The following is a 25,693-nucleotide window of genomic DNA, read 5'->3' as shown; positions in this document are numbered from 1 at the left end:
AACCTTTTTGTGAAATGATCACATTGGCGTTTTTGAAATAAATTAACTCTGTATTGTGCTTGTAAATTGACTTAAGAGTTCCAGGCACTCATCTGCACTTAAATAAATTCTTTACATTTCAAGTCTTAATCAAAAATTAGAAGTTTGCTAATGCTTTTTTAAGAGAATTGAACAAAAGAGCGTCATTCACCACATGTTGTGCAATTTCTTAAGAACTCTACAGTACATTTAACACTTGCAGTATATCTACTGGCCCATCTCCACTCTGTGGTTTACATTGCATTTGGATGCAAAAAAAAAAAAAAAATGCAAATATTAATAAGATAACTGGATCTGTGGAGCCTCTGGAAACTTGGTTCGAAAACTTATGCATTTCCCGGAAACATGAAATGTATGTGTCTAAAGAAGCAGCCATCAGTGTCGAAGGTCAGAAAAACCATTTGGGAGAATTTCACTCAAATACTTAAAGCCACCTCACAACACAAGCAAACAACCCACACACATCTTCAGATTTTGATTCAAATGTTGCTGAATCCCGCTGAAAACCAGTGCGAGGAGCACAGACTAAATAAAAAAATACAGAAATCTGAAATAACCAAAATGTTGTGTTCACGTAGGACTCCATCACTTGTTCAAAGAAGCCAAATGAGAAATTAGATTTTTGGGGCTTTTAAGCTAATTATGTAAGGCATTTAACAAAAAAACAACACTTTTAGCCTTCTGTCACTAATTAATACAAACACTATGAGTATGGTGATTGAATTTATACTCTTGCATATTTGTGTTTAGAAATAATCTTATCACAGTGACTGGTTATGATCAGGACAGCAACACTGTGCTTTCTACAGACTCAACACTCAATCAGAGAAAAAAATCCAAGGAAGAAGATTGAACATTGTGGATGGTACTGTGTACAAAATGTCATACAAAGTAAAAATACACAAAAAAGACAACTTGATAAAGAAGCCTCAAATGAAAAGGCTGAATAACTGCTTCAAGGTCGTTCAAGGACTGCTATATTCACCTAGATTGAGGCTAATTTTGTAAAACATGGCAGTAGGCATCAATAAAAGGCTTGAAGTTGTCATTGGCACGGACATGAATGAGCCAGATGAATCAGTGAGTGGATATTATCCACTACATTGACAGGGCGTCAGAAAGGGAACAGGATTTATAACAACACATAGTTTTTGCTACATGCTCACCTTCACCAACTTATTCAGAAGAGATTCATCCTCTAACAGCATCATTTCAACTCTCTTCTTGAAGTCTCCTCAATGTAGGGTTGCCTTGTTTATTGCGCCTTGTTTACAGAGTGTTTGTCAATTTGTTTTGCATGTGGGGAACAATTACAATGTGGGAACAATTACAAAATCAGCCACAAAAATTGCTCTTAGAAAATTTATTTGTCCGGGTTCATAAGACTATTGTCTTGGTTGAAGTTTGTGCGCATTCTTGTTTTAGTAAGATGCAAGTGGCCTTCGCATTAAATTCATCCAGCTTTTAGTTTTCTTGTCTTTTGAATGGATACTCCCAGAAAATAAAATGAAGTAATTTTTAGTCAGGTGGTACTGTATTTTTCTTTGAGACAGTCATTTTGGTGAAGGACATCTAAGCGACATTTCATTTTTCTGACAGTTCTTTCTGCAAGATTTACTCGTCTTTGCACTCCACAAGCCTTTGTGTCAACTGTGAGACATCATGCGATCTCGATATCACCGAGGTCAGAGGGTGAGGGTCAAAGCAGCCTTTCAGACCTTTTAGAGCAGTCCACACTCGGTGCTCTGCCGAGAGATTCTGTGAGATAGGGATTGCTATAATATCCAATCGTCAGTGTCCTTTATTTTCCCTGCAGCCATCAGCAAGCTTATTATCATGTCCCTGTCTGCTCCGCTCCACTCTGCCCTCATAGCAAACAGGTCTAATTGTGTCTCGTAGCTGCAGGCTCAGAGCGGAGGGAGGGAGTGGGTTTAGATGAGTGATACTCAGTGATGTAAATGGCTGAATAATATGGCCCCAGCGTTTGTGGTGGAGCTCTATCTCTCAGCGGTAATCTAGGCCATCGGGGACCCGCCAGTATGCATCATCCCCCATCAATGAGCCTCTCCGCTGGTTGGTAATTTATTCAGTGCTACAGCGGTTATTGATAAAGCACTTAAATACAAATTCCCCCTCTTTCCCAACTGCCCTCCTTTGCACTGTGCGACACTCTGCGCTGTGTTATCACAACGTGGTCTGTGTTGTGTGTTGATCTACTTATATTGTCTGTGTTGATCTAAGGTGGGCTCTTTGTTCTGTCTTTTTCTTTCTACTTTTCTGCCTGTTGCTCTCCCAGGAGCTCGTGATGGTTCGGTCCAGTCTGACGCCAGCAGCAGTCCTTCTGAGCAGAGCCAGCTGGGCCAGTCCCACCCAGGATACCCAATGGGCCCTCAGGTGAGTGAGGGGGTCTGCAACAAACCGTTCATGTTTTGTTTGAGACATTAAAAAAGTTCACAAAAGAGTTATAATTCCCATACTCAGCTATAAACATTGAGTTAGCCTTCTCAAGCTCGCAGAAATCACATAAAATGACTTAAGGACTGACAGTAAACAAAACAACCAACTATCTCTCATCAGATTCAAATATTGCAAAATCCTTCATGTTAGTATGTGACATCACTGTTTTCCAAATGAGCCCCGCCCCCCTTAAATGTGAAATAATGTGTGTGTAGAGAATCCCATTAGTCATAGTGGTCTGTTAGTTGTGCTGACAGTGATCTTATTGCAGTTTTTCCACACTTGTAGTAGATTGATTCATTTTTCATCATCATCAATCATCATCAATCATACTGCATTATACTGTAAATGCCAAGGCAGCCTTTTATTGGCTGTGAGTTTGGAAACACCTGCCTCCTAAAACAGAACTTCTCGTTTGGTTTTCTTTCGTTACCACAAGTTCTTTATTCTCCATACCTACATACCCTATTCTAACTGACTTCTGACCTCCAAAAATTACTGTGAAACACTGAACAGGCTGAGGCAACGAGCTTCCAGCCTCATCAGCTTTAACCACCTGCTCCACCTACAGAAGGCAAGAAGGAAGGGGGCACCAGACACAAAGACACAGCTTTCCAAATCAGGTCCAGCGATAAAACATTTTAGGCTAAGTAGGTCAAAATACATCTGCAAAGTCCTAATGCTTCAATGTCTGGCTGTTTTAATTGTCCCTTCCTCATCTCTTCGTAAATGACCTTTGATTTAAAGTCATGTCGGTTAATGTCTGAACACTGCGGAATGTATGAAATCAAAAATTCACAACTTTGTCAGCACTTTCTGTGTTTCCACTCTGAACAATATCCACTGTTTGGTGTGACTGTAGCAGTGTCACAGCGTAACCAGCAGTGTGACACTATAATGATGATAAATGATTGGACAAACTGGAGGCAGGTGCATGAAAAGTCACAGGAGGACCGAGATCTCTGATTGGCTTAAGCATCCTTCTTTTTGATGAGCGGTCCAGTGTTATCCCCGGTCTCCTCATTGTTTTTGTCACGGGCTCCTTCGCAGTTTATTTGTCTCCCTCCGTAAGCCCCTGAGCTCTCTTTTCACTCAATGACCATTGTCGCACATGTGCAGAACATAAGCGTTTACTGAAGCCAAACGAAGTTCAGTACACCAGGAGTAAAAGAAAGATTGACAATATTTACTCTGATCAAAGCCATAATGAGAGTAAGATTAAGGAGTTTGTCATGATAGTTTCACTAATGAAATCAGTGACTTAGCCTGGGTTACCCTCTCTGTAATCCACACCTTGAATCATTTTCAGCTGTAAATGTGAAATCGTTAAGTATTTTGTCATCACACATCATCTTGAGATGCAAGTCAGTTGTGGCAGTAATGAGCTGACAATACAGGCCTTGTCAAAACAAGCATGGGAGCAAAGAGCCTGAGCCTGCAGCCCTGTTAATAGCTCAATCAGGAATTGTCCTATCTGATTGGATTTATTGGCCTGGTGGCTCTGCGATGTTTAATGAACATCTATCTCATTAGTGCTGCTCAATGTCACCGCTCAACACACACAAGCGCACACAGAGCGTCAGGTTCCCTCCACCCTCTTTAATAAGGCCATTCTCCCTGCACTCAGTGACAGTCAATCCTCATCAGGATAAACAAAAGAGGAAACATGAGAGCAGGAGAGCCGTTCAGGTTTGTAGGGTGAGAAATCCCCAGTGAAAGAGTCAATCTGCAGGAAGTGGAGATAAAGAATGAGCTTAATTAAAAGCACTTTTCTGATTACAGATACCCTCGCCGGTCAAAGCCGCTGTTTTGGTAATAGATAAGAAATAAGCACAAAAAGGAAAGCATCTCGAGCAGGCAGCAGTCAGAGTCTGAGCCTCAGCAGGCGGCTCTCAACAGTCACCATCTAATATATTAATGCTGTCAGTACAGTCTCTGTGAAGCTAACACTTTTCAGAAACAAAGGCGCTCCGCATGCCATACCCAATTCTCTTGTTCCAGGATCAATATGTTTTGATAGATTCTCGCTCCAGAGCCGGATATTGTTCGAACAACCATTATCCGATGGTAGTTTACCCAACATGAATCCACCTTCCTTCTGTTTCCCACTCGCAGTTAGGATGACAAAAGTCTGCTATCTGGGTGATTATGGGCAATTTCTCAGTGCCAGAGCTGCCAAGCAGATAGAAGGGCCTATTCTCCCCTGATGGGCAGAGAGGCTGGGTACCGTATCCAGTCCTGAGTGGGGCTGCTTCCCCATCCAGAGCCAAACACACACCCAGTCTGCGTGTCTGTGTGGCCCCTAGGAGACCGCCTCTCAACATGCGGCTGTCAGGCCTGCCAAGCACTGTAGAGCAGCTTTCCAACAGCACCTATGGAGAGGAAGAGTGAGAGTACCAGGCGAAAAGGCAGAAGGTGAACTGCTTGCAAATCTGGATGAGTGATGCTCGGGATTCTCGTAGTAAAAGCTTGCTGTGTGGCTGCAGAGTTGAGCTAATTATGTTCATGCTCAATTTATTCTTATCTCTGAGTTTGACGTGTACACAGACAGTGTTCTCACCTCAGATGAAGATCATAATCAGTCTTAAACTGGCACAACAAACAGCCTAAAGACTAAGCACTCTTGCATGCTTTAAAAAAAATCTCCAAAGTGCTTTCTCTCTGCGGCTGCCTGTGTGCCTAACAGCTGCCTGTTTCTCCAAAGCTGCCTGTAATGATAAATAAATCAGAGCTACATCTGATAATTGCAGAATTGTCTTTTAATGTTATTCCCTTATATGTGAGGCTGTCTTTGCTGTCAAGCCTGGCAATCTCATTTTGTTTGACTCCGAGATGAAACGTTCAAAGACTGTCTTTGATTATGTGCTGCTTCGACTCAAGATTACATTTAGTTTAAAATGCGAGATTAAACATATGTCACTTGCAGCTAACAAACGGGTTGCCTTTGTTATTGTCCTTTGAGGATTCTTTGAGCTCCCGAATTATTAATTCATTTTTTAAAGTTAATGGCAAATGTCATTTTGAATGCTCTCAGAAGCGTCAGATATTGTCATTTGTTATGCACTGTTGTTGCATTTCAAAGCAAATGTTGAGAAAGAGGAATCATGTACCATGTATGTGATTACTCCTGCCAGCAACGATCACCTCTCTGTGCTTTATTATTCTTTTAGCATCTTAGAAACACAAACAGGTATTCGTTTGTCTCTCAGTGCAGATATTTCGCCCCAAAATCTCTCCGTGCTTTGTGGCTTTAAACCGACATGACCTCGTACCTCTTAAACTGCGATCGCATGTATGTCGGAGTGGGCGCAGGCGTTGCGCACCATGCAGGGTTATCACAGTGACACGCCTGTCAGCAAGGAGCACCAAGCTTGAGAGTACGGTGGGGTCTTCGCACCAGTCAGCCCGCTCTGCATCCTGTGCAAGCTCCAGACACACCATGCAAAACAGAAGCAGATAGCTGACAATTGGAGTTAAAGGCTTGTGAACGAAAGTCACAGTGGAGGAGTCAACACAGTGCAGCCAGGCTCATCTAGCAACGTCTAAAGGCTGCTTTGCTGTGGACGCAACACCAGCTGGCGATGTTCTTTTATTATTTTGCTCCAAACAATTCAATTTAATATTTAAACAGTAGTTTTGTGGGATTTTTAAGCATCTTCAGTATCTTCTGTCTCATACCTCCCGTGCAAATCCAGCTGGACGAGCTCAAACGCTGACGCAATTTGAAAAGGTTTTATCAGAATGAATGAAATGAAAATGCCATTCTCCCTGTACTCAGGGAGATTTCAGCCATGGTACAAATCTTCCCACTTGTGGCTCAAAGCTCTCAATGAAAAATGTGTTGATGTATTTTCAAACCCACTTCCTCGGAAAATACATTTGAAGAGATTTTCTACTGTGTAAAATATCTCAGAGCGATACTTCTGATAACATATCTTTTCCTCTATGGGTATGACTGCACGGATTCCACTTTAACTAATATGAATGAATGGATACATGAAGAGACGAGAGTGATGTGTTATATCCCTCATCAAAAGGGTGAAGTACTGCTACTTTTTTTTTAAAGCACTGTGTATTTCAGGCACATTTCTGGGGTACCAGAGATTTGTTCAATGGGATGAAACATAAATCACTCTGCATCTCTGTGAAAGAAAAATGCTCAGCTCGTTCACAAAGATTGGATTTGATCTCTGTCAGTACCCTGTTTTTTCAGTGTGTTTTGACTGTCAGTCTGTGGCGCAGCAAAGTACAGAATTCATCTGCAAAACAAGTTCATTCATCAAAACACATTGAATGGTCATATGGTCACTTTGGTCACATGTGCTTCAGTGCATGTCTCAATTAAGTATCCCAGGATATGAAATGGTGTATATTCATTAACTAAATGTGATGCACTTACTCTGTTGTTTGCTTCTGCAAAGCAAGTATTTTGCAGCACACACAAGTCAGCCAGTAATTGAGTGTCAGCATTTATACAGAGGAATTATAATGTTGAAATGTTATTGTTCCAGGAGATTCGGCATGAATGATTTTGAAAAATAGCATAATATAACTAGCAAAATACTTAACATTGGATTCAACTACATCATCCAGCATTATGCTGTTGTGCATTCTAAATAGACAAAGATGGTAGTGTAATCCACTACATAAGATAATATTGTATTCATCTCACAGATACTTGTAAAACATTTTAGGATTACGATTAAGAAACACTTTATATTTACATTCAACTTCACAGTGAAACCGAACTCCAGCTTCTGTAACATGACACATTTCTGCATGAAACAGTGTATGTGGTCAGGGTTTAGTTACTACAGGGATTTCAATCAAATCTTTAATTGTGATTACCTTCTAAGAAAATGGGTGTGGCCTCATAAAAAAACAGCTGCACAGTACCGAGCATTGGAGGGAGGGGCTGAGGACTGTTGGCCTCCACATACACCTCCCTCACCAGGAGGGTGACCAGGAGGAGGGGGGTTGAATAAACACGCACACCTCCCATTATATTGCTCCACTAGCTGCCTGCACTAGCTAAGAGTGAACTGCCGTTGTATGGGCAGGTTAGCTTGTTAAAGAGTTGGGGTTTCTGGCACAATATGTAACTGCCCCCTAGTTTAAGATAAAAAAATATGTGCACATTTTATGGGATAAGGGACATTTTAAGAGAAAAACACTCCAATATATATATTTTTTGGATACATATTTAGCATGTAACAGGAGATGAATGAACAATCAACACAAAGTCATAGAATTAGAACTTCGAAAATGTGTTTTTTTTTATTTGACCGTGTCTTTAAAAAGTGGAAGGTTGAGTATCTGTATAAAGTGTGGAACAGTAGAGAATCTACTTTTATATAAATTACTTTTGTGTATGTTTGCCTCAAATTACTTCATCATAATTGAGTTATAATCAGAATTAATCACATTACAGGCAGTGTGTAGTTTCATTTTAATGTAGCTGGCATTACAAAAAGGACATTACATTACACTAAAGTACAGAAATGTCCAGGATGACACCATGATGATATGTTTGATATTTGTTGGGTGTGTCTTCTGCAGTCCCTCCTTGTGGCCCAGCAGTTGGCTAACGCAGTTGGCGGCGTGATGTCCGGGGCAGCGCCAGGCATGAACCAGCCCATCCTCATCCCCTTCAACGCAGGTGGACACCTGGGCGGACAGCAGGGCCTCGTCCTCTCCCTGCCCACAGCCAACATCCAGAGCCTGGTGGCTGCTGCTGCTGCAGGGGGCATCATGACGCTCCCCCTCCAGAACCTGCAAGGTAAGAAACAGGGACAAGTCGAGATACAGCTGTAGAAAAACTCGTTCCTTTGACAAAACAGGGTCAACATGACATCCCAGGAAGAAAGGAGAAAATAGTTCAGGTACTCTTGGAAGCTGGATGTTCTAAATGGTCATGTAACACTAATTATACATGATGATTCATAGACCATGAGACACCAGGAACTATTAGTAATAAATAAAACAAATATTGACCCCAACAAGAGCTTGCTATGCGTCCATTGTATGGCATGGACCAGTCTGGTTTTTTTCTTTAATAAAAATGCTTTACAAAGCTTCTGAGCAGGTAAGAATCCCTCAGGGGTTTGTATCCCAAAAAGCCGCTATCCTCAACTTGCCCAGAGGAACAACCATATTAATTACAGGTCAACGTTTTGCAGTGCAGCGCAAAAGCACTTTATGCCTCTTTCCTCTGCATAAGAGTGCACTGTACTTCACTTTTTTATCTCTTTTCCACCTCATCTGTCCATCCACATGGCTGTACTTATCTCTGCCTTTTAAACTTTAATGCCCAAGTGTTCTCTTTTGATCATAGTTGTAAATGGTTTTCATTTTAATGTTTAAAACATTGTCTCTTTTATACCATTAGATTGAGGGATGGATGGGAAAACTGTTAGTCATGAATCTTGGATGAGAGAGCTCCACTAATGTAAAAAGATGCCAGGCTACATGTAAAGCAGTGTGTTTTTAGGATGGAGATTACAATAATGCCAGGGCAGCACAAAGTGCAGGGACGGCTCCCTTCATGTGGGGAAATGGATGGACAGATGCCCTGAGTGAGGAAATGTGGAGGTAGAAGCCTAATGGACACAAACATGCATAAATAACAGCAGCCATCGCTGTGGGCAGAGCTTTTAATAAACCTGCATCTATCCAGTGAGCCCTTCAATGTATCCATCAGTAGTGGACGATAATGGGCCCAGCAGGCCCGTCTGACTCACACTTCAACAGATCTTCCTCCTGGTGCGTGAGGGACAACCCAGGGGCTTCAGTGATCTGATGAACTGATCAACAAACACATTGTCAGGGTGTCAGAACGCCAAAACAAACACCTCTCAGTCATCCTTATTGTCCACTGCTAAACAAACCAACAGACAGTGTGGTATCCAATGTCCTGATAAAATTCCCTATCCATGAGAGATAGCAAAAAAAACTGTTGTGGAGAAATGCCTCTGTGGCAGATCTTTTTTTAAGCGTGTGGACTGACAGACTGCCTGTTCGCACGTCCTCTTATCTGAAGGGGATGCATTGAAGGGACCTCCATGGAGAGAAAGTGACACAAGTCACGAGTGAAGCTAAATGTCTTGACTGTGTCCAGGCCCCTCTGGCCACGCGGCCCTCCTCCACTCTCCCCTGTCTGAGTGCATCACAGCTCCGCTGAATGAGGCCTGCTGGCACAGCACCTCTGTCAGACAACTGCAACTCTAGCCTCTGCCCCCACGTCCCCCTCGCTTTCCCTCCCTGCCCCTCTGGGTCTCTAGGCCTGATTAATCACACATATAATACAGCGCCGCGCTGTCGCCGGGGAGCAGTCGGCTCATTTCACGACCTCAGGAGCAAGTGTGCTTTACAGCACTCACGCTGCTAGCTAATTAGCGTCAGATCAGACACAAGACAACTGTGAGGCACAGTAATGAGACTCCAGGAGAAGCCCAGCGAATGGCTGTATTTAAATGTAATGAGGCGGCTAATGACCAACTAATAAGGCTGTTTGTCTTGTGGAATGGGTGGTTGAGGGTGGAGGTATTGTGTTGTATAAGACTACAAACCAGCATGCGTGTAATCTCTTAGTCATAGTCTTTGTGAGAGTCCAGTGTTTAATAAGTTATATCGGATCAAAATTTGGCTTTTCAGTCCAGTTTGCTCTTGTATTTCATACATTTTCATATTCAGCATTAATGAAGAAAATGAAATGAAAAGACAAAATCAGAAGAAGCTGTAACAACAGCATGTTTGATCACATGTTTTGATCATGCTAATCAAAGCTGGCTCTGCAAGAATGAATATTGACAGAAGGGAACCGGCTCGACTGCTGTGAGCTTTAGGAGGGCAGCTCTCTCAGACTGTGATGAATAACTATCACTGTAATGGGGTTGTGCTATAAAGTTGGAGCAGTTGCTTAAATAAAACTGAGCAGCATCTTGTGGCAGACTCAGTAAACACAGGCACCAGTGTAACTGGTTATTTGTCAGAATGATTTATGCCTGCAAACATGCAGTAAAAACAAATTCCCAATGAAACTAAACAAGGGAGAAAGTTATCTTTTGTGACAGAGTGCACACAATTCTAGCTGACTTCACAGAGGCAAAAACTAGGTTGGGTCATGCTAGAGGTCTGTAAATATGACGGCTCATAAGAATGAAAAAATCATACACGATTTTCACAATTTCAGATGTAAGTATGTACGACTGATGCAGACAAAACATGCAGATTCTTGTTGTTAGATATGATGCTAACTTTCTGCTGCATTTTTAATAGGTTTACATTTCACATGATTTTATAACAAGCAAAGCATGATTACCATACTTGTAAAACTAGTTGTATCAAAGCACTGTACATGTAATGCCCAATGGGAGGAAGCAGAACAAAGTCTCATCTGTCTACTCCTCTCCTCTATGACTCACTCAAAGGTAATGCAAGAAGCTAGTTTACTGGAGCTCTTTCATATTAATAAGGATATCCCATCTTATTTGCTCTCAGCAGAAAGCCAGGCAGCGCATCACATCAGAGAACCGAGTTCTAATGGTGAGGTGAGAGCATTGTTCCTCTGTACTCGTCCGCAGGAAACACAAAACAGCACTCAAGCTTCCTGATAAAGGTCGACATCCCACTCACCTGCAGTAATGAGACCCGGTGTCAATGCCAATCAAAGACATGTCTGCCGTTTTGATGAAAACGCTCAGCGGTGTCGTTCGCAGGTTGCGGGTGTTGGCATGATACAAATTAGGGAAATCACTGTGCTCATTACACCACCAAAGGGTGGGCTCCTGGGGGAAGAGCCAAATGTTTCCACACTAGTTAGACATGTCAGACTGCATCTCTTCTGCCTCAGCTGACTGCTGCTCCTTTAAGAGGTTAGATCACCGGGCCGGGCTACTGACTTAACCTCTGTCTGCTGTGGGAATGCCTCTGTGTCCCTTTACCCATTATATTATCGGAGCCGGAGAATTTAAAGCATTCTTTTTGGGCTTGTTATAGCAGCACTAGTTGCTCATCATGGGCTCCTTTTTCTCGTGTGTGTGTTTGTTGAATCATTTTGGGATGAGAAAAGAAATAGGCTATTGTTTGTGTCCACATTCAGCCGGTAGATGAGTACATTAAGAGGACCCAGTGCAAGGTCCACATTTCCTCACATCAACATCTGCCATCTTAACACAATAGAGGCCAAACCCATCCCTTCTCCCTCATCGCTGTTTAATTTGAGGTGTTCTCAAGCAGTATGTATTCCACGTCGGCCTTTAATGATTTAACTTTGCTGTGGTTGTAAGATGACTCACAGGGGAGAGAGCTGCATTAAATAAATAACAGTGATAAAATGTAGACCTCATACATTTCAAAGCTAATGCAACTAGCGGTGCAATAGGAGCAGCTGCACACAGTCCTGGAGCGGTAATTTGATTGATTTGTTGTGACAGCAGCCAAATAATTGAGAGTGAGAGGTGCTGCTGGAGATGAAGCGCAGGCAGAGGCAGGTTCGCCAGGCAGTCCCAGCAGATATGGCACCCGGGTTCTCATCTCTGCCATTGATATCTGCCAGTGGTTTATTGTTTGTCTTCAATAAGCAGCTTGGAAACGTGTGGGGTTACTGCCTTTGTGACAGTTTGGCGACGGAAAAGAAGAAAAAAAATCACCAATCAAAATGTACAGAGGAGCGATGAGAGGGTTAGAATCAAACACAGATTTACACTCAGGCTGATGCGCAGGTTTACTGTACATGCACATATGAACACACAGACTCTCCCATGAGACTCATGATTTATACTGTGATGTCTTTTTTTGAAGCTGAGATGTAAGTAAATTTTACCCCCTGGTGTTTTACTTGTTGCAGACATGCTGATGATTTGTTCTGAATTCAAGTTACACATATTTCATAATTGCACAAAAATAACAGTACAAATGATCCGCGGTGTACTTGAATATACAGTATAATTTTTAAATGTATGTATCCCAAGATATTTTCATGTTTCCTGTCTGGTAAGATACTGTAGTACTGTTTGTCTTCAGCTTTTGGCTCTTGACTCGCGGTTTGTTTCTGTGGATGGTGGCAGTGTCACTCTGGCTCAGCCGTGCCACAGGACAGCACGCTGCCAGAGCCTGAAATAGAAAGAAAGAAAAGAAAAAAAGGAGTGGAGGATGAGTCTTTATGGCGGTGCGGAGGAGGACAATAATATTGTTAATCAGATGTGGCTGCGTCTGCTCCTGCACAGCAAACCCTGACATCTGCCCTCGCTGGTAAATACTGACGGAGGTTTTTTGCAAACCTCCTGCCATAAACACGCATACAAGACATTCTCTCGACATTACACACTGTGTCTGTCTGCACTGTGTATGCAAAGAGTATAATGCATTTATTTAAATGGATTTTGTAGAAGTGTTGTAGGAGAGAATAGGTTTCTGAATTAGCAGTCTGAATGTCATAGTGACAAATTTTCGAATTAGCTTCTAATTACATGAATGATTAAGAACTTGCAAAATTATTCCATTTTAATCCAGCTGTTTTCTGTTCCCTTAGCTCCTGAGCTATAACAGATTACCTTCTCCCTGGTGTAATTACTGAAAAAACATGCACACTGTTGTGTCTGTTCAACCAAATTAACAGTTCAGTTTAAGAGTATTACAGGTTGGATGTGGGTATTTTTTACTAAAACCTCAATTATCTTTTCCAAAAATCGTTTGCACACAGATATCCATAATAAATAATCAGTATTTCTGTTGCATGCATTGATTAGCTATCTCCAACAATTGTGCACAATCAATAGAGTTAATCTTTTCATCATCACATAATCAGCCTATTGCTCCCGTTGAGTAAACCAGTCAATCTCAAGTCTGAGGAAGTACAGAATCTGATATAAATTACAATACATAGTGTATTGTTTTCATGGTATTTCAACACTTGTAAAATGCTTCCAGGAAATGCCTTGACCACTTGGCCCTGGAGTTGTTTTGTAGAAATTACATCTCACTTTTTTTGCTCCCTTTTCCGACCAGACTGTTTCCGAAAGATTTGCTAAAGGTCTGCCATACTGCTGAGGCGCAATTCAGAAGCTTTCAGCAACAATCTGTAGTCAAGCATTTTAAATGAAAATTGATTTGTGATTTACATGGTCAGTGAGGGGAAAATGAACTTATGAAATGTTGTAAATGAAATATTAGACAAGGTGCAGTGGGAGAGAGCAGACAGAGATGGTAATCTTGTGGAACTGGAATTCCCGCCTGGCAGAACTGGGTGACATTTTACATTTATCTGTGTTCTGCATGAGTTGTAATGTTAATGGTAATTTTATGGGACTGAACCGGAATGAAAATGGTGTTATCACCGATTGCTTCAAATGTGGAATTGTGTAAAGTAGCACAGCTGCATCCTTTATTTCCCATTCCCCAGTAATGTGAGTTATTGCATGATCTGTTCTCTAAGGTTGAATGTGTGTATTCAGCCTGTTTTTATCAGTCTGTTCTACTCACAGCGCTTTATATCACACACCTTTGCCACAGGATGAAATATACAAACTGCTGTATTTTGATATTAGTACAAATGCCACATTTGTATGTGAATGTTTCTCACATTTATTCTGTAGGTCTTTTGTTGGCGATTCCCTGTGGATTTACATCACAAGTACAATAAAAAAAAAGATTTAATTGGATATTAATGGCCTGTCCTGTCCTTATGTCCTGATATAAACAATTTATAAATCAGCTTACAGTAAGAATATTTTATCTGTGAATATTTGTTTAAAATAGCTACTTACATCAACATTTTGATATATCCTCACTTTCAATTTAACTTTATATAACATTATAATGTAAACCAACATATTATCAATGTGGATCTATCATGGACTTAATAATACAAGCAAGTCAATGTAGCATTACGCTCTAATCAATACTACTTACACTCAGACCAGATGTTCTAATTTTGATCGATACCTTGTGCAGTGAATGTTTCCTATTCCCACTCTGGCCATGTGCAGCACATATGGATTTTCAAAGAGCTCGGTCTTCCACGTTTGAAAGAGAAAAGGACCAAAGCAAGAACAAACAAAGTGATCCTGCAGCAGCAGAAGCTGTGGGAGCCTGGGAGCCAGCCTGGATCACACAGAGGTCATTTTTAAACACGGCTCTCCAGTTCCCCGTCTGTGAAACCAAAGAGTCCGTGGTGACATTTGTCAGCAGATGGTGTGGAACCAAACCCCTCACCAGCAGGGACTTCTCAGCCGCTGCTAAAAGCTATCTGTGGTTACTAATTGCTGACCAGGGCCTAATTACCTTAATTAATGGCCGAGGTATCTGGGGGCCAGATTTGTGGGGGCTTTTATCAGTATCAGTGTAGCTTAAAAGGTCCCGTAGGAGGCCTGAGGAGCATGTAAGTCCTGTGGGTGCTATTTCTGGACTAACTGCAGACACATCACAGATGGATCCTGTGGCATCAGTACAGGACGGCGTGTTTGGAGAGAGATATGTGTTACTTACAGATCACAAGTAAACCTCACCAAGAACATCTCAGGCGATGAGGGAAAAAAGGCTTTTCATGCCTCCCTCTCTGAATATATTTTCTACTTTTCTCTCTCACACACACGAGCCCGTTTCCTGAATTACACTGCCGTAATTCACAATGACAAAGTAGACTTAGCACCTTTTCCCACAGACCGTAGGGGGTTTTGTTCAGTGAGCTCTCACTGTGAAATTAGCCCTGGTACTTTCATTTTCCAGCTGCAGTGAAATGGTTAAAAGACACAGATCAGCCAGTATGAAAATAGAACTGATTCAACAAAATCTGCTGCTTCCCCTTGCTTGCTCCTCACCCATCCAGCAACAAAACCCTCCCCTCTACTCCCCCCCCCCCCCCTTTCATTTTTTTTTCCTGCTATCCCATCCTCACCCCCTCCCCCAACCCCGTCAGGCACCTTGTCCGCATCTGGAGAAGGCTTGTAAGTTTCGGGTGCATACATTTCTTTTGATGATATATTGTCCCGGTGTGGAATTTCATTTACTGCCGCTGCCCTTTGCTGAACCTGTTGCTAGTCAGTGAGCACGATAAGCGTATAAGTAGCATGCTACTTCATTCATCATACATCGTTCTGGGCTCTCAAATATCTCATATGTGATTCAGGAAGAAACTACTAAACCGGCACAAAGGATCCCACCAGGATCAGCTGAAGTTCCATTAAACACTGTGTACAAAATAGAGCACACTTGGTAGTTATTATCAAGTACACATTTCCAGCGTTGCATCTACAAAACATTAGGCCTCATTTCATGGTGTACACGTTGTTTATGTAGCATGGGCGAGAAGTATCTCAAGTGCAGTGCTCGTGTAGTACATAATTCCATTCACATTGCATTTTGAATGCATGCATTTTGAAATCTGTTTTTTCCCTCAATCATAGTGGCTGCTCTGTGTTGTATTAAACAGCATTAATAATCACAAGAGGCTCAGTGTCACTCAGAAGTCTCCACATCACTAAGGCAGACAGTGTTGTGCTGCTGGGCATGTTGTGCTGTGTGAAAGTGCTTACACGCTCCCTCAGACAACCAAAGGGAATAATTAAAGACAGAAGATGGAGGCAGAAGAATGGAAAGCAAATCCCATTGTTTGGGGTTATTTCATCCCACTGAATTTCTTTTTCTCACTTTCTTTCGTTCTCTTCTCACATTCCTCCCCAAATGTACTGTGGGTATGTGGCACGCTATCAAAAGCATATGTAAGCGAAGCAGCGCAGAACAAAGGCCCTATGATGTCCTCCTCATACCCACATTGTCTTTTGATTATTCTACAATCATTTTAAATCTGTGTAAGTTGGAAAGGAAGGGAAGGCTTAATAACCCCATAATATACAATACTTTAGCTGCTCAGAAACCGCAATGCAAGATGTGTTTCAAATGATTTGAAAACAACTTGCTTATTCTTGATTTGTTCTCATATTCTCTAATGGCGTGATTTCTTCAAGCCCTCAGTATGCAAGTTGTTACCAAAATAAGCCACAATGAAATTTTTTTTAAAATCTAATTTAAGGTGAACTAGACTATTAGGCCAACTCTACTCCACTCCATTTCTAGAGCAGTAAATGTAGCCCCTCAATCTCTCCCAGCTTTTACTGTCAGTCAGAGAGCACTCAGTCATCTCCGTGCATCAGGCCCGCAATATTGATTTTTCCACCCACTGAAACAGCCGCATGAACATAAATTTTGCATGAGGCTTTTACTCGCGGCCTCCGCTTTGGTCTGACGACACATGATGGGACCATGAACACGCTGTAATAACCCAGTCTGTCCTGCCTGGCAGACAGGCTCTTTTTTCTTAAGGGGGGGGTGAGTCCAGCAGCATCTGGACTCCGAAGGACAAAAGCGAGGGACCCCTTATTTAGCAACCTAGAATTACACACTGTCCATGTAGTATTTGAAATGAGAGTAAAACCAAAAATGAGGAAATCTCTCAATGTAAAAATCAAACATTAAGCCTACAAATATCACTGATTTGAAATATTTTGTCAAAGTAACTTCTGCAGTCGTTAGTTGGAAAGAAAACATGCACGCTTTTAGCCTCATTAGCACACAGTTTGATAGGAAAGCCAGTATTAAAAGGCAGAAAAAGTTCCAATGTACTACGGTCTTTATATATTCCCTCTCAGGAAGGAAATCTTTCTTTGTTTGGGACCCCCTGGAACTCTCTCAAGGGCCCCTAGAGGTCCCTGGACCACACTTTGGAAATCAATAACCTAGCGTAAGCAACACCAAAAGGGCAACATTATCGAGCACACAGGGATTTTCTTGTATGTGTAACATCTCCATGGAGAGGATTTGATTCTTTGAAATGCTTCCCCCAGAGTGAGAATTCTACAACACAGCTTGATATTGCCTTGCATCACAAAGTGAAAGCATTATCTCTGGATCCCTACAAGCGATGTGGTTTACTCTCCAAAACCCTGTGGCTCCGCGACTCTGCTCAAATCTTAACTGCCTATATTTTTTTGTAGTCGCTGAGTTCCTCCTGCAGCCGGACTGAAACAGTGATATTGCCTGCTGTGGCTCTGAGTAATGTTTTTATTCAGTAGTTCACTAGTTCCTTTAACGTTTCATTTTCTCCATGTTTATTCCAGCCATCGCCAAGGCAGGAATCTATTTTCCATTCCTTTAACATGATTACCAATTTGTACGGACTCGTTGGTAAAAGCAGTGTAACACCAATTTGTGTTCCAGGTTGTGTGAAGCAAAACTGTGATAAGAACATTTTTGTTCCTTTTTAGTTTGTTTTCCTGCGTTTTCGTCAGACACGATGTTCCAGCTATATATTTTAAAATACGCTACACTATAAACAAATATGTGATCAACTAACTAATGATGAAGTGATTTACTCAGGTCCTGTATGCGAGTACACATTTAAGATACTTGTACTTGAGTATTTCCATTTCATGCCACTTTATACTGCGTCACTAGGTTTCAAAGAGAAATGCTCTGCTTTTTTTCTCCAGATTACAAATGTTCCAGATTAAGATTTTTCATCCAAAGCATAGAACAAGTTAACTTAATATGATGTTTAGACATTAAACTACTCATTATTATATAAAAATAATTAAAAGAAGTATAACAGTGAAACACTACTTACACATTAATGCATCAGTAACATTCATCCAACATACAGTAATATTATAACACTCAGGGGCCTTTTTTGCAGTATGAGTGCCTTTATTTTTAATACTGTAAGTAAATTTTCAATGGACGACTGTTACTTGAACTAAGTGATGAGCCATTGAATGAACTGAAGTTGCTAAACACACTTTCAAATGACATTCTGATAATTGATTTATTGTTTCTCAACACTTTTCTTTATTTTTCATGCCTGTTTTTTTTAAAATGCATTTTGAGTTGCATGTAAAGGTTTGTAGACTGAACAGTTGATTGAAAAGACATAACTGACCATGTGATCATTAATGACAACAATGGACGTTTTGTTACATGGATGAGCGTCGTCTCTGTGACACAAAGTGACCCTCACTGATAAAAGTTCACAGTGGAAGTAAAGGAACGAGTGCAGAAACAGTGATGTTATTCCCTTCATCAGTGCTCCGATCTAATCCACAGAGTAAAAATGACCTTCCTTTGACCACCTTTGTAATTACCAGATCTCATAGAGTCTAAATCTCCTTACCTCCAGTGGAGTAATTATCAGTGTGACTCACTGAAAAGGCAATTGAGACAGTGGTTTATGGACTCCCATAGTGGAACGTGAGGCAGAGCAGTAATGGGGAACTTGTTTGTCCCCTCTCACCTCTCTTGTTAGAGAATGACAGCTGTGTTTAGACTGGAGCAGTTCCTAAAAATACAAGATGGCTCACGTTGGACAATTTCATTAACTGCTGACAGGCTCCTCCGCAGCCTCTGATAAGCTCTTAATTTACAGCGCTCCTAAATGATGCCAAAGACATTCAGACGGTACAGCAGCAGTTAGGGGTGATGTGAGTTGACGTTCTTCCGTTCTCAGGAGGATATTGTACACGATAAAGTCAGTATCATTTAATATGGTGAGAAAAAAATATTCATATCGTGATAATGGCAGTATTCTGACTTCTTGGCGTAATGACATCATGCCGTTACGAGCATGGCAGCGAGTACAGTAGTGTGGAAGGGGTTTGGTTACAAGAGATCAGATGTACAACAAACCCCAGTAATATTTTAGAAGTGCAGACTGTAACAACAAACAGAGGCTATGCAATGAACTTATTTCACCCAGTTGAGAACGAGGAGAGCTCTGCAGCTATTGTGAGTTCTAAACCAAGCAGACAGACTACATTGCCTCAGCATTGCTGAATGTTTGGCTAGTTGTATTTATATTTTGTCGTATCGCCAAGAATATCATTGTCACGGAAATACCATGTAATATTGTGATATTATTTTAGGGCCAAATTGCCCGTCCCTAGTTCTCAATTTAATTTTGTATCTGAGCTGAGTAGAAGAGGCGAAGCACATATGCCAACCACGAGAACTTCTTCAAAAGCAACAATCATGACTTTAAGAAAAGCATACCGTGCACACATAATTTACTGGTTTTATACAAAAGCCACTATAGATTTTATTCACTCTTGTGAACTCGCAACTCACATTCTTTTCAAGGTTTGTGAGCTATATTTTCCTTTTTGATGGCCGGAAAACTTGAATTCCTCTGACATGAGATGAGATCGCCATCTTCCTTGAAAGACAGTGAAAGTGAAAGACAGTCAAAGTCCTTTTGTGTAGACATGATTACTGTTACACTGCTGTCATTCTTCATGTTGGCCTTGACTGGCCCTTTTCTAAGGGCTATAATATGATGAGCACCTATTGACATATGCTTTCTAGAAAGCGTAAATGCATCAATAGGTGTTTTTGTATTTCTTTTAATTTGATACAGTAACAGAGGCAGTTAGTATGACATGAGTCAGGTATGTCATGTAGTGTGCATCTTCAGTGTAACTACAACTGGTACCAAAATGTAATTCATTTTCACACACACAGTGATGTGATTTATGGCAGTTTTCCAACATTAATGTCCTGCATGTTCCTCAAAATTCACCTTTAGGTTGAGGATCAACATGTGAAAAGTTTGGCGTCTGCCCTGATCACACCTGTACACAAACATGCACTCACACAAACGATATATAAGATAACACACAGGGGAGAGTTGTGAACGTAGGTGTTGTGCATTGAGAGGAAAACAAGGAGTTGAGCTTGAATCAGCCCCAGAGAGAAAAGTGCCGTAATAGGGGGGTTGGCAGGGACTACTGAGATAGCGCTGGTAATGAGAGAGCAGGCTGCTCCCCTCCCCCCTCCCCCCTTTACTCCTCAACCGCACAGGAAACAAAAATAGCATTTTGTCTGAAGAATGAGCCGGCTTTGACCTAGCCTTTCGACCTCTGACAATCAGTCTCGCTTCGTCCTCCAGTACTTCAGAAGCCGGGGCCGGGACAGTCAAAGATAACAGTTGATTTCTACTGTGGCACTAAAGCAAAAAAAAAAAAAAAAGCTCTGAAAGAGAGATGGCAGACAGTTCTTCAAAGCGCTGAGGTTGGAGGCCTTAGACTTCTCAGTGCTGGTTTTTCACAGTCCCAAATGAATGTTGTTAAATGTTTAAATGGAGCACAAAATGCCACAGTTCAGCTTGTATCTGGTCACTTAGCCGTATGACTCTCCTCTATGATCTGGCTCATTCCTCATTATAAACATTAGCATAGGCGAGTTGTGACAGCAGTGAAAGTGGGACCCGTGCTCTCACACCCCTCGGGCGTGATGACTAAGTGGGAGCGCTGCTTGCTTCGCAGTCGGAGAACTAGTGAATATGAAACACAACAAAGAGACAGTGGGAGATATAATGAGCACTATAGGATCCCGGCACCCTTTTGCCCTCTCTCCATCATAAGTGAAGCTCCCACTCTCATCCTCGGCCCTGTGTCTGCTGGAGGAAGGAGTGCAAACAATTAGCTGAGACAAGCCGTTTGGATTATGTGCTCAACCAAAGCAATCAGACAGCTGTGGTTAAAAGAATGAGCTTCAAAATGCCAGTTGCCCAGTTAGAGGGGAAGGGAGGGTCAGTGGTCCTGACAGTCTTAACAAGATGACAGAATTTATAAAGCACTGCTGTTAAAGAATATAGTACCTGCGGTGTAGCCCTTATAATAAGGCCACATGGGGCTTCTTCCATATTCCCTCTGTATTTGTTTTCTTTTGCCTCATATTTTTTGTTGTACCTCTTGTTCCTCGGCGTAATGGTTGGCGCTGGAGGAAATTCTCCAATCGTCTTTGATCTTTTCTGGTTTCGATAATTTTCTGACAGAAATCTCATTTTAGCCCCCTTTTGTTTTCTCGGTCTTTGTTCCCTCTTATTCCATCTTTAAATAGGGCTCAACATTTTGTCGTTGCGGAGTTGCAAAGGAAAAGAGCCGGTCCTGTCAGGGGCTCGGCGCATGCTAGACAACTTGCCCCAACATTTCAAGTGAGAATTGGACTCTTGCCGTTTGCACAGATGATATATAATTCATGGTGGGGGTGTGAGAGAGGTGTCAATGTGTCAGGAGGTAGAAGAAATGTAAAAGTGCACTGTTTACTGGCTTTCTTTGGCTGTGCTTCTGCAGAGAGAGGAAAGAGGAGGATGATCTGATCTTCATCAAATGTTCATCTGTGCCCGTCCTGGAGTCCTAGTGACCACACTAATCAAAGACTTGTCTGCACTGATGTTTTATTCATCTTTTATGAGGCAACTATACTTAAATTATTTAAGTGCATTGATTCTGTATGTATACAAGCTTCGCCTGTGTTCACAATTGCTCGGCTGCGTTATCAATAGATGTTTCACTCTTTTGAACCAGCGTTTGTTATTCAGTCCTTTGTGTTTTAAGTCATTTTAATCGTAAACTATGTAGTACTTTCTCGTAATGCTGTCGATATAAGGTTGAAGTGAGGCATCTTTCATCATATACACATTATGCGCTGTAATTAGGGTGTTTGAGTGGTGGTAGAGACATTGTTTCTTTTATTTATATCATTGAGAATTGGAGAGAAAATCAGTTTCTTTAAATTAGTTTTAGAGAGTAGAGTAGTTTCTTTTGTGCACTTTAATCAGTTCTAATTTTAACTCCAGTCTAGATGACTCTCAACCAATGACACAATTAACTTCTTTTTCATAAAGCAAGATTGATTAATTTAACTCTTTTAGACAGAGTGTGTACATTGTGCTTTATTTTGCAAATCTATCTTGATTTTTAGTCATAAGAACAAGACTTTTTTCACTTTTTTAGACTTTCCCATCATTAGTTATAGGAGTTATCTTAACCTCACCAGGCCTCAGTTGAAGACAAAGTTCAGTCAAATATCAACATAGAGATCAACTTGTGTTATCTTTTAATCTACTGAAAAACATGTTGGCCATGGTCATCTGTTGTATTCATCCTTTTGTTTTCTATACAAAGCTCAGAGCTCAGAGTCAAAGGCAGCAGCACAAATTCACTTTAACTCTGGAAGTCATTGTAGGACAAATATATTCTAAAGTTTAAAGTCGCTGGTGTTTGTTTATTGTATGCCTTTTACATTTAGCATGACCCCTGAATAACCTTTTTGTGTCACTGCACACATACGACTATTTTGCTATATAGAAAATAGTTTCTTTTAAGGATTTTCTGGTGTGTTTGACTGAAAAAAAGGCTGTCAAGAGCTTTCAAAATGTGAGCACAGGTATAAAAAACATATCTACCCATCATATCTGTATGGAAACTTGTCCTTTTTTCTATTTAAGGAGCTGTGAAGGTCATCTTAGATTTTGCTTTTTAACCCAATTCTCCACATATAGTATTACGGTTGACACCTTTAATAGACATATTTTGTTGTCTATGCTGTGGTATGGATTTCTTTTCACATTAACACAATGTGTGTGTGTGTGTGTGTGTGTGCGTGTGTGTGTGTGCGTGTGTGTGTGTGTGTGTGTTTGTGTGTGTGTGTGTGTGTGTGTGTGTGTGTGGGTGACTGATAAAAGATGCACCAAATTCTGCATTCAGATGTTTTTAGTTCACTTCCATAAAAAAATGACCATGAAGCTGTGTGTTCACACCAAGATATTTTTACATTTATTTTATATTATATTTGAGATGGACATTGTGAGTCCATGGGAGTATTTGCATGCTGGTGTAGCTACAGCCTGGCTCAGCCTGAGTGTTAAGATTTTTTTTTTTAAACAGCATAAAAATTTAAATGTAGAAATTAGGTTCTAATGGCGTGCCATTATTGGATCCAATTAGTTAATGGGTTTATTTCTGAAGTCTTCCAGTGAAGATGGATGTCTCTTTCCTATGAGATTTTAAGCCATTAAACCAAAGATTCTGACATTCTCCAAGTGACAATGAAGGCTTTTGGCTCCAGAGAGAGCAATTATATCAGTCAGGCTTGATAGCTTTGTCCTCCAGCTAGCTAAATTAAATTCACTCACTCTATCATGCAGGGTAAAAACCCTGGAGGACCTTGTTGTGGCTCCATGCTATTTACATGTCTCTCACTATTTACCTTATGCATCCCACACCTCCATGTGTGCATTTCTATCTGAGGTGTGAGCAGTGTGGTGTGGTGTGGAGAGTTCAGGTCTCAAACACAACGAGGAATTAAACAGCTCGCCGTCTTTTCATCAACAGCTACCTCATCACTGAACTCCCAGCTTCAACACCTGCAGCAGCTCCAACAGATGCAGCAGCACCACCAGCAGCAGCAACAGCAGCAACATCAGCAGCAACAGCAGCAGCACCATCACCAACAGACCCACTCTCACACCCAGAACCAGCTGTCATCCCAGCATCACATGACCCCTCCCAGCCAGCAGCAGACCTCCGTCCCATCTCCAGGCTCTGCCTGTTCCTCCACCTCTGGACAGCCCCAGCAGTCTCCGCCGCACCGGCCCAACCAGTCACCGGCCCGCAGCCTCCCTTCACCCGTCACCCCGCCCATGCCTTTGCCGGTGAGTCTGCACCGATCAAACGTTTTCTCTCTCTGAAAGTGATGCTGAATGAAAGCATGGAATTTGCCTCAAACTGATCTGATGCAGATTCTCTTTTACTTTGTTGTTGTTTTTCAATTTAAAGCAACATAATGCAAGAATTGATTTTTTTTTTTTTTTAATGCAGTTAAAAAAAGTTTCTTACTGCAATTCGCTCATACACCACTGTCATAAATATGGCCTGAAAACCTCATCCCCCCCAGCAGTTCAAACCTTCTGTGCCGGTGGTGTAAACACCAATACTCTTCCAGTGTTTTTGAGCTCCCAGTCTGGTCCAGGAACTGTCAGCTAGCCACACGGCTAACTAAGATAACTAACTGCTAACAGTTACAGTTAGCAGCAGTTAGCGATGACTTTAGCAACAAGTAAAGCTATCTGTCCACCAGGAAACTCTATAAATCACAGCGATGTGAGGCAGAGCAGCCGGAGGACATCAGAGAGAAAACCAGAAAACATTTTCTCCATAAAATATGATCCAATTTCACCAACGTAGTTTGATGTTGTGTGACATAGTGCTGTTACCCAAGGAGATACCAGCTCACCCAACTTACATCGTGCAGGCTTTCAGAGCGCACAGTTGGAATGACAGGGGCACCCTTGCCCTTATTAGAAGTCCATGTACCATTGAAATGTTGTACAATGTTGCTTTAGAATTTGTATGTCTCACTGAATGCAACTGATAGGGATCTTTTTTTGTGTAAAGTAGCATGAGGCTGTAACTTCCTCCTTTAAGCTATAATTGGAGATATTCAAACTCTCTTTTCGGGCTTACAGAAATGTTACGTTTTTCTAGTAGATGTATAAAGTTGTGTTTTTACAGATTTTTAACAAGAAGTGGTATTTAATGGGGACTGGTTACTTCTGATTTCATGAATCCAGTCTGTCCAGTCAGTATCAGCAGCAATGCTGATCCACCATCTAAGATTTGTGCATCACTTTTTGCACTATATTTAGTTGTTAATGGCCGCAACACCAGCAGTTGTACGCAGATATAAGGCTCTTTACCTTCAGCTCATTCATATCATCATGAAATACACAGCTAATTAGTGTGAATGTATTACTCATGTACATGCCATTATCAAGAACAAATTAGATTTGTAATTCCTGTAATTCCTCACTTAAATAACTGAAGTGTGCATCTTGAATGGTATCATTGATGATGGTATGATTTTGGCCAGATCAACCTTGAGACAACACCATGTTTAAGCAGGATACACAATTTTTGATTCCCTGTCAGCACTTGATCTTTATCAAGTTGCAGTATTTGAATGGGGGTTGGCAGCTCTTCTGTCTATGTGGAGCTATTAGAATATGCATCTTGTTGCTGAAGTCTTGACGCACTTGAGCACATCAAAACCTCGCAACCAGGCGAGAAGCACGATTCACATCCTGCCACGGCAGAGAGGGATTCTGAGGTTGTCTAACCTTAGGCTTTCCGGCCATAATCAGCCCCTTAATCTTTGCTGCTCTTCCTACTCAACCTCCTTTTTAGTCACTTTGTCTGTCCATCCATCTCTGCCCTTCTGTCCGTCTGGCTGTCACTGTGTGACGATAATAACCTATTTTATATCCCTGTGGTTTCATTTCTGGCGGAGACTGGCCAGGGTCGCCTTTCTGTCCCTGGTCACATTCATCAGCGTCAGACCCTTATTGGGTTGTGGTGCAACCTTCTTTATG

The 25,693-nt window shown here is 41.5% G+C and overlaps 1 protein-coding gene across 1 annotated transcript in view; it reads left to right on the top strand.

Moving 5' to 3' along the window:
- The window catches only part of pou6f2 (POU class 6 homeobox 2), a 71,793-nt gene that overhangs the window by 19,054 nt on the left and 27,046 nt on the right, over window positions 1-25,693 (top strand). Inside the window, exons 3-5 of the mRNA XM_041961844.1 lie at window positions 2,336-2,433; window positions 8,056-8,275; window positions 23,658-23,977. Coding sequence (XP_041817778.1) covers window positions 2,336-2,433; window positions 8,056-8,275; window positions 23,658-23,977 — 638 coding nt within the window. The remainder of the gene's footprint in view (window positions 1-2,335; window positions 2,434-8,055; window positions 8,276-23,657; window positions 23,978-25,693) is intronic.

This window comes from Chelmon rostratus, chromosome 20 (assembly GCF_017976325.1).
Source record: "Chelmon rostratus isolate fCheRos1 chromosome 20, fCheRos1.pri, whole genome shotgun sequence".
NCBI classification, from domain to species: Eukaryota; Metazoa; Chordata; class Actinopteri; order Chaetodontiformes; family Chaetodontidae; genus Chelmon; species Chelmon rostratus.
Note: the sequence above shows the minus strand (reverse complement) of the source record. Positions and strands in the feature narration are given on the sequence as shown.